The sequence below is a fragment of the Gorilla gorilla genome, chromosome 8 (genome assembly GCF_029281585.2).
Source record: "Gorilla gorilla gorilla isolate KB3781 chromosome 8, NHGRI_mGorGor1-v2.1_pri, whole genome shotgun sequence".
NCBI lineage: Eukaryota > Metazoa > Chordata > Mammalia > Primates > Hominidae > Gorilla > Gorilla gorilla.
This window is the reverse complement of record NC_073232.2, coordinates 71,625,203-71,633,559: the sequence shown is the minus strand read 5'-3', so window position 1 is coordinate 71,633,559 and position 8,357 is coordinate 71,625,203. Positions and strand designations below refer to the sequence as shown.

Genomic DNA, 8,357 nt, shown 5'->3' with positions numbered 1-8,357 from the left:
TACTGCTCACTAAATTGTATATATTTTAATGTTAATTCATGCCTCATTTTACTGCCCCCTGCTTTGCACCGCCCTTCACAGACATGTGCAGACACCGAGGGGATGCAGAGAGGGCTGCAGCGGCCTTTCTGGAGAGAGAGACGGCAGCTGAGGCTGAGAGCTGGCCGGGGAAGCAGAGTGGGGCTCTAAACTGTCTCTGCAGAGTCACCCCATGTTCAGCCTGCAGGGCAGGGAGGCTGCAGAACATTCTTTCCAGGAGGGAGGCAGGTTTATTGACCTTCAGGTTCCTGGAACTCTGTGATAGATCCCACAGGCTGGAAAGTGTGGTGACTTGCCCTCAGGGGGCTTCCGACTTAGAGAGAATGGGGAGGAGGAGAGGATCCCTTTTGCTCTAGAAGGCTGTTAAAATTTCTGTCAAATGCTCTGGTAGAGGCAGGTTCAGAGGTCCAGGAGCACAGAGAGGAGGAATATTTTACCTTTCACTATAAGGGCTGGAGCTGGGGAGGCTTTGTGGAGGACATGACATAAGGCCAAGAAAGAGAGAAGATGAGAACAGACAAAGGCCCCAGCAAAGGTGGAAGAGCCAGGGAGTAGTCCTATGTTGGGAGCACAGTGTCCCAGAGAGTGGCAGGTGGTAACTCCGGGTTGTAGCAGATAAGTTGGGGCCTTCAGTGCTGGCCTAAGGAGGCTGAACTTTCTCCTGTGAGTAAAAGAGGAACAGGTGAAGATATTCTACCTGACGGTGGAGTAATGGCTGCATCAAAGAGAGGAGACCTGCGGAGAACCATGGTGAGTTAATGCGCGAGGGTGGTCGAAGGCAGGATCTTAGGTCAGGAAAGAGCTTTGGGGAGCAGAGCGAAGGCTCCCCCTCACTCCAGAGTGAATGACTTGGGAGGAGGAGGAGGAGGCTATGCTGAGCAGATGCTGCAGTCTGAGCTCAGCCCCTCCCCGTGCCAAAAGACAAATGAAACTTTTATGACTTCATCTTACTCAGAGACTCTGAATCTTTCAGTAGTAGTAGACACAATTTTCCCCCCGTCTGTCCCTGTGCCTTTTGTACAGATGCAAAAACATGAATCCAATTCATGCTCAAGAAAGGTTTGTTCAAGGAGCAGACAGATCCTATAACTTGCAAAATTGATGAGTTTGGGCTAACATCACTGGATGGCTGCTCTGAGTGTTCTAGAAATGCTATAAAAAGATAGCTTAGAAAAGTGGTGGAAACATAGGCTCTGGAGCCAGCCTTGCCTGAGTTCAATTCCCAGCTCTACCACTTAGCAACTGTGTGACCTTGGGCAGTTACTCAGCCTCTGAGTACTTCAGCTCTTTCGTGTGTACAGAGCAACATAATAGTATCTGTCTCCTACAGTTGGTTCAGTGATTAGAGCTGGGCCTAATCAGCACTGTGTATAGAAGTTGGTTTTTACTTTCGTTTGCTATTGCTGCAGAATTCAAGTGGTTCAATATTGATAAAACCAAGGTAACAAAGAGGAGTTGAAAAGAAAATAATTTAATCATAAATCCAGGCAAAAAGCTTGTATATAAAATTAAACATGAAAAAATGTCTGGGCTAGTAAAAACAGAGTTTCTGGCAGAAGCATTCTTTTCCACTGTAAATACCATGGTTATTAAGTCCTTGTGTGATTTTTTGGCATCTTTTCATTTTTGGAGGATATTTTTAATAGTTTTGTTTCCTTCTGACTACCCTTACATGACTTCATAGTGCTATGTAGGGGAAATTATGGGAGTAGAGAGGCCTTAATATAGAATATTAAATGCATGGACTCAGAGTGTTTTAGCAATGTTGTCACTGGAGTACTCAGAATGCTGTTTCTAGTGAGTTTTTGCCACACTTACAAGTTGTGACATTTTCCAAGAAAAATACTACATTTTAGAAAGTCATACGGAAGGAGTCATGATTTGGATTATATTTTACATTATATTATATGTGTCTTTTGTTTTTATAACTTTATTTACTAACTCTGACTTTTATAATAAAGAAATTTTAGCGCACGGTGAGAATATCTGGCATATTTGGAAGGCTGCATTTGGTAAGTCATTTTGGACTACTTAGAGCAGGGGTCTGCAACCTATGGGCTGATACTGGTCTGTGGCCTGTTAGGAACTGGGATGTTACAGCACGAGGTGAGTGGTGAGTGAGCATTGCTGCATGAGCTCTGCTTCCTGTCAGATCAGTAGTGGCATTAGATTCTCATAGGAGCATGAACCCTACTGTGAACTGCACATATGAGGGATCTAGGTTGCACGTTCTTTATAAGAATCTAACTAATGCCTGATGATCTGAGGTGGAACTGTTTCATCCTGACCTATACACCCTGCCCGTGGAAAAATTGTCTTCCACGAAACTGGTCCCTGGTGCCAAAAAGGTTGGGGACTGCTGGCTTAATGTAATTGTGACATAAATAAAGAACATTATTCCTGTGATTGTATTTAAAATGTCTGGCTCTCATATCACTGTGAATATGGTCTATTCAGACTATGAAAGAGTTAAGGTTAACATGAGATTGAAAATTTACTTCATTATAAAAATTGGCTATGTTTACCTGCTTTCTATGAAAAAACTCAAATTAACCAGATATATGATTCCAAATATCTAGGCAATGCCCTTAGGTATGCGAAAGTGGATTTTTATGATTGCCTTACTCTTGGTTGGAACTGTGTAGACACGTCTTTGCCTTGTCTACAATTCCACCCAGTGGCAATGTTATTTATTTTATTTTATTTTTGAGACAGAGTCTCACTCTGTTATCCAGGCTGGAGTGCAGTGGCACGACCTTGGCTCACTGGAACCTCTGCCTCCCAGGTTCAAGCAATTCTCATGCCTCAGCCTCCAAGTAGCTGGGATTACAGGTGAGCACCACTGTGCCTGGCTACTCTTTGTATTTTTAGTAGTGGCAGGTTTTCACTATGTTGCCCAGGCTGGTCTCAAACTCCTGGACTCAAGTGATCTGCCTGCCTCAGCCTCCCAAAGTGCTGGGATTACAGTTGTGAGCCATGGTGCCTGGTCCCACTGTCAATTTTAAAGGGCTGTAAGTACTTTTGGGCAAGTACTATGCTGAAAGTTTTGTTCCAAATGCTATTGTTAATCTACTTTTCACCAATCTGATCTGCTCCATTAGCTTCAAAAGACACTTTTTTGTTTGGGTTTGCCTTTGATGGCCTTCTGCCTGCCACAAGCAATCCTCTAGAATATGGGCCTGTGCTTGGCTTTTCTACCCAAACATGAACAACCTTAAATTACTGGGCGACATTCATCGCCTCCTGCCAACTAGAGAGAGAGGCCCGTCCTGGTGAGAGTGGGACCTTGAGCTCCTCTCGGCCTTGCTTGGGCCTTGGTCCAGGAGGTTATGGGAAGAAACTGGTTTAGAAGCTGACCTCATGGGTTCGCTATTCTTATGTAACACTTAGGAAGAGCAGAGACCCACGCGGTTCAGTCCCAGAGCAATGTTGTGGTCAAGAGAACACAGTCCAGCTACCAATAGTTATTTCAAAATAATTCAAGCTCTTTGTTTATATTTTTTTAAAAAAGAAAAAAGACAAAAAAAGGAAGGGGTGGCCGAGCTGGAAACCTGGCTTTAAGTCCTGTTTGTTTCCCTTCAGGGGGCCTCTCAGGTGGGCGCCTGCTTGGAAACCTCTCCACCCTTCCAAACACCCCTTTCCTACCTGAATGTTCATTTGCTGATCCAGATTCTGAATAAATGAAGTCGCACAGAATCTACCTGGCAGAAAGGAAACTGCCTGGAGGCCAGAGCTGAGGGGAGGCCCAGAGCAGAGCGGGCGCGTGACTCCGCAGTGAGCAGGGAGGGCAGGCTGGGGACGTTCACCACCCAGAGCGCCTCTGCTCCCGGCAGCCCTGAGACTCCAGGCTCCCCTGTTCCTCCCTCCCAGAGACCCTGCCGGTCCTTCCCGCGGGACTCCCTCGCAGCTCGGGGAAAGGGCGGGCTGCGCCCTCAGGACCTTTCTCAGCAGCCACAGCAGCGCATCCCAGCACCTCCTCCAGGAGCCCCGCCATCTCCTGCCACCCGGACTTTCCCCACAGCGCAGTGTCCCCTAGTCCCTTCAGGGCTGGAACAGTGGTACCCGCAGACGGTGCAAAAGGGAAGTCCCTGTTGCCTTTCCATGCAAGCTGTAGGGCGCTTAGAGCTGCTGGGGGAGGAAAAGAAAGAAGAAGAAGAAATACAGTAAGTGTGATATGGGTACAAAGAAACCAACATGCAGTTTCCGTGTGCCTAGACAGGAGCCCCGGAACATGTGCACTGGGCCTGCGTCATCGCCTGCCTTCAGCGGGCTCCAGACCTTCCAGAGGCCCCCCTCACCACCCGCGGCCCTCCCGAGGCTCCCCTCACCCCCACCCACCTCCGAGGCCCTCCCGAGGCTCCGAGTCCCGCTCCTCTGAGTTGCCTGCGGCTGACTCCAGGTGCGGCCTGGGTCTAGTGTCTGGGGGGGTCTTTCCCAACGAAGGGGAAGAAGGCTTTTCGTGAGCATGTAAGGAGTACATCCTCATTTTGTCTTCTCAATCTGTTCACCCAGCGCCTGTGACCCGGACCCAGCGCGCGACTCACAGACCCCGGCTCTGGGCACCCCTGGTAAGCGCCTTCTGCCCCAGAGCTCCACACAGCACCAGCCTGCACGCTCCCCCAGCTTTAGTTCATTTGCTGCTGTCCTGACAGGTCAGTCGCTTGAGCATCCATGCTGCCAGGTGACAAACCCAGGCACGCAGAGATGTACATCCTTTAGCCAGGGTGACACGATGTGGAGCTGAATCCAAGTCCGGGAGTCTGGTGACCGTATCTGGGCTCTGACTGCGCAGCCGTCTCACAGTGAAACAAATTGGGGACTGGCCTTGTCCTGAGTGGCCTTAGGACGGTGCAGTGGCCTGCAGCCTCCTGTCCAGTCCCCACCATTGACAAGTGCATCGATGTCCCACAGCTGTGCCACTAGAGGCTGTTTGACTGTGGTAGTTTCACATGTATCTGCTTAGTCCTCTTTTGCCAGACTTTACGCTTTGTGTGCCAGTTCCAATTTAGGTAAAAATTCTGGAAATTCTCGGTTATCCCACGTGGAGGAAGGACTGAGCAAACTCACATCCATCACCCTGACCAGGGCCCGAGAGCAGCAGCCTCTGCGCGGGCAACTCTGTTACTAGGACTCTGGGAGTGAGGGGAAGGGGAGGGGGCAGCTCTGTTACTAAGAGTTAGGGATCCCAGCGGAGCTCCACTGTAAGTGAATGTCTAGTTCGACTATATTTTCTTGTAGAATCATTAACTCCAAAAGAATTGAATTGAATGATGTACGATTCACAAACACACGACTTTACCATCTCACCAGAAACCCTCTTACCACAAGGACACTAAGTTGATTCTGTAAAATGTGGGAAATACAACGCACCTCGAAGCCTTGCAGGCTCCTGTTTTTCTTTCCTTTTCTCTTTTTTAGGATTAGAATGAGTACATGTAAAGTGCTTAATGTAGGAGCTGGCAGAGAGGGTAGACACTCAATAAATAACAGCAATCATAAGTGTACAAAGCGGGTCATGTGCCTGGCATTGCCCCTCACCCCTGCCTCCCATTCTAAGCAGCCTGTTGAGCACTTGGTAATTCCTCACTTGAAAGAGATTATAAAGAGGTTTTTTTTTTGGTTTATATTTTAAAAGATTTTTTTATTGTGGTAAGATGTACATAATGTAAAGTTTGTACATTCACGTTGTTGTACAACATCATCACCATCTATCTCCAGAACTTTTCCATCATCTCAGACAGAAACTCTGTCCCCATTAAACACAGACTCCCCATTCTCTCCCATCCCTAGACCCTGGTAACCACCAATTCTACTTTCTGTCTCTCTGAGTTTGAGTACTCTAGGTATAGGCTATAAAGAGTTTTGATCAACACAAACCATAATAAAACTTAAACCTATAGAATTTAAGTAAAGGGTTGATTTTTCCCATGTCTTCACACAGCTATCTCCCTTCACAAAAGTTTCTAAATCAAAGAAGGAAAGTAGGGACTCCTTGTCTCGGGTCTGCAAGACTTTCCCAGCTGTGAGATCGCTCACCAGCCCACCTTGAGACTCTTAGCTTCAGATCTTCCACTGTTCCACTATCTCCTCCCAGCTCTTGCTGCTCGTCCAGATGCTGCAGGATCAGCCGTGTCCCAAACTTGGTCCCACTGGGAAAAGGTGCTCAGTTTTTCCCAGCATTGCTACCATTTGCTTTTTCTGTTATTCCTCCCACAGGACATAAGCATGTACTCTCTGGGTAACAGAATGTTATTTCACACTGTCCTCAGTTAAACCCTGGTCAACCAGTGCTTCCCTGGAAGTGACCAATGAATTCATCCAAGGACCAACTATCAGAAATAGACTTGCTAGAAATCATCATTTATGATTCAATTTCCAAGCAAATCAGGAATTGTGGATCAAGAGTGTGTCCAAAGTGTGGTGTTGAATTGTTACAGTCAGGTCAGACCTCTCATCTGATGCCTGCTGTAATATTATTCCTAGTATTTGCCTGAGAATGGAAGCTTTCCACTTAGTCACAGGAGTCAGACTTCCACCTCCCCCTGTACTTTGTAGCAAAGGCAGAAAGAAAGAAGGAGGAAGAAAGGAAGAAGGAAAAGAAGGAAGGAAGAGAAAAAGATGCCTTATGGCAAAATCCAGTGATGAGATTTCCATTTTTGGCAATAGCCGGAAAAACCAAACCAGTGTAGAACATCTAACAATGCTGGATAGAATATTTAAAATAAATCTTTAAAAATGAGTGGTTAATCGTATGTGAAAATAAAGAATGTCACAAAAGTCTGGAAGTGATAAAGAGGTTCAAAGCTGGAAACAGTAAGTGAAACTGGAAAGATAAGAAATTGTCATCCAGTTTTTGTCCTGGGAGTAGGGTGGAGGACAGGCAATTAATATCCTCTTTAAAGGGAGGGATCTGGAGCTGGGCTTTTTACAGGTTCTGGAATCTAGAGCTGGGATGTGCAAACTACAGCCTGTAAGCCAAACGCAGCCTACTACCTGATTTTGTAAAGTTTCATTGAAACACAGCCATGCTTTTCCTTATCATATTATCTGTAGTTGTTTTTGCAAAACAAGGGCAGAGTTGAATAGTTGCAGCCATATGGACCACAGAAGAGAAAAAATTTACTTTCTGGACCTCTATAGAAAAAGCTGACTGTGATTCTTGAGTAACACAGTAGGGAAAGACACTTGCCTGACTTGGTTTTGTATTTAAGTGGAGGGAGGGAATAAAGGGAAAAAATAATCAATCCTTAGGATAAAAAAATTCAATAAAACTGAGAGAAGACATTACAAACAAACCAAACCAATGCCAAAAGTGAAAGAGGGCACAATTACAAATAGAATTGAGATTCAAAAGGTAATAAAATAGAATATATTGAACATTACGACAATCAATCTGGAATCAGGTGAAGTAGAAATATTTACAGGAAATATAAATTACCAAAACTGACTCCAGAAGAAATAGTAAGCCTGAATCATCCTATGTTTATGAAAAACACGAATCCTTAGTTAAAAAAATCTGTCCTTAAGGAAAACACCAGGCTCAGTTAGTTTTATATGCCAGTGTGAATACTCAGAGCTGAAAATTCCAATCTTACATAAAGTCTTTGAGAGTTTCACAGTAAAACTAGAGAACAAATTCATTTAACAAAATCAACCCAAAATGGATGAAAAATCTAAATGTAAGACCTGAAAGGGTAACACTTCTGTTTAAATTTAACTTTGAATGGTCACAAATTTAGATAGTGGCTACCATACTGGATAATCCCACTCTGAAATCTAGAGGAAATGGGAAAAGGTTCTTGCCAGTGGTATTTTGTTGCCATTGCTTTTTGATATGACCCCAAAAGCACAGGCAACAAAAGCAAAAATAAACAATTGGGATTATCAAGCTAAAAAGCTTCTGCACATGAAAGGCAACAATCAACAGAGTGAGGAAACAACCTGCAGAATGGGAGAAAATATCTGTGAACCATACATCTGATAAGGAGTTAATATAAAAATACATAAGGAACTGAAAGAACTCAATAGCAAGAAAACAAGTAATCCAATTTTAAAAACTGGGTGAAGGACCTGAAAAGACATTTCTCAAAAGATGGCATACAAATGGCCAATGGGTCTATTAAAAAAAAACTCAACATCATTGATCGTCAGGGAATGCAAATTAAAGCCAGGATGAGATATTACCTCACACCTGTTTGGATGGCTATTATAAGAAATATAAGAGATTAAAAAGTGTTTTTGAGGATGTGTGGAAAAGAAAACCTTTGTAAACTGTTGGTGGGAATTTAAATTAATACAGTCATTTTGGAAAACAGTAT

The 8,357-nt window shown here is 44.7% G+C and overlaps 1 protein-coding gene across 1 annotated transcript; it reads right to left on the bottom strand.

The window, feature by feature from the left end:
- Window positions 1–679: 679 nt before the first annotated feature.
- LOC101148597 (uncharacterized) lies at window positions 680–4,712 on the bottom strand. Its single transcript, XM_063709687.1, is given in 6 exon segments — window positions 680–774; window positions 3,591–3,743; window positions 3,746–3,961; window positions 3,964–4,164; window positions 4,329–4,332; window positions 4,374–4,712. Coding segments are annotated over 6 exon segments (1,008 nt in total).
- Between the last annotated feature and the right edge of the window lie 3,645 nt (window positions 4,713–8,357).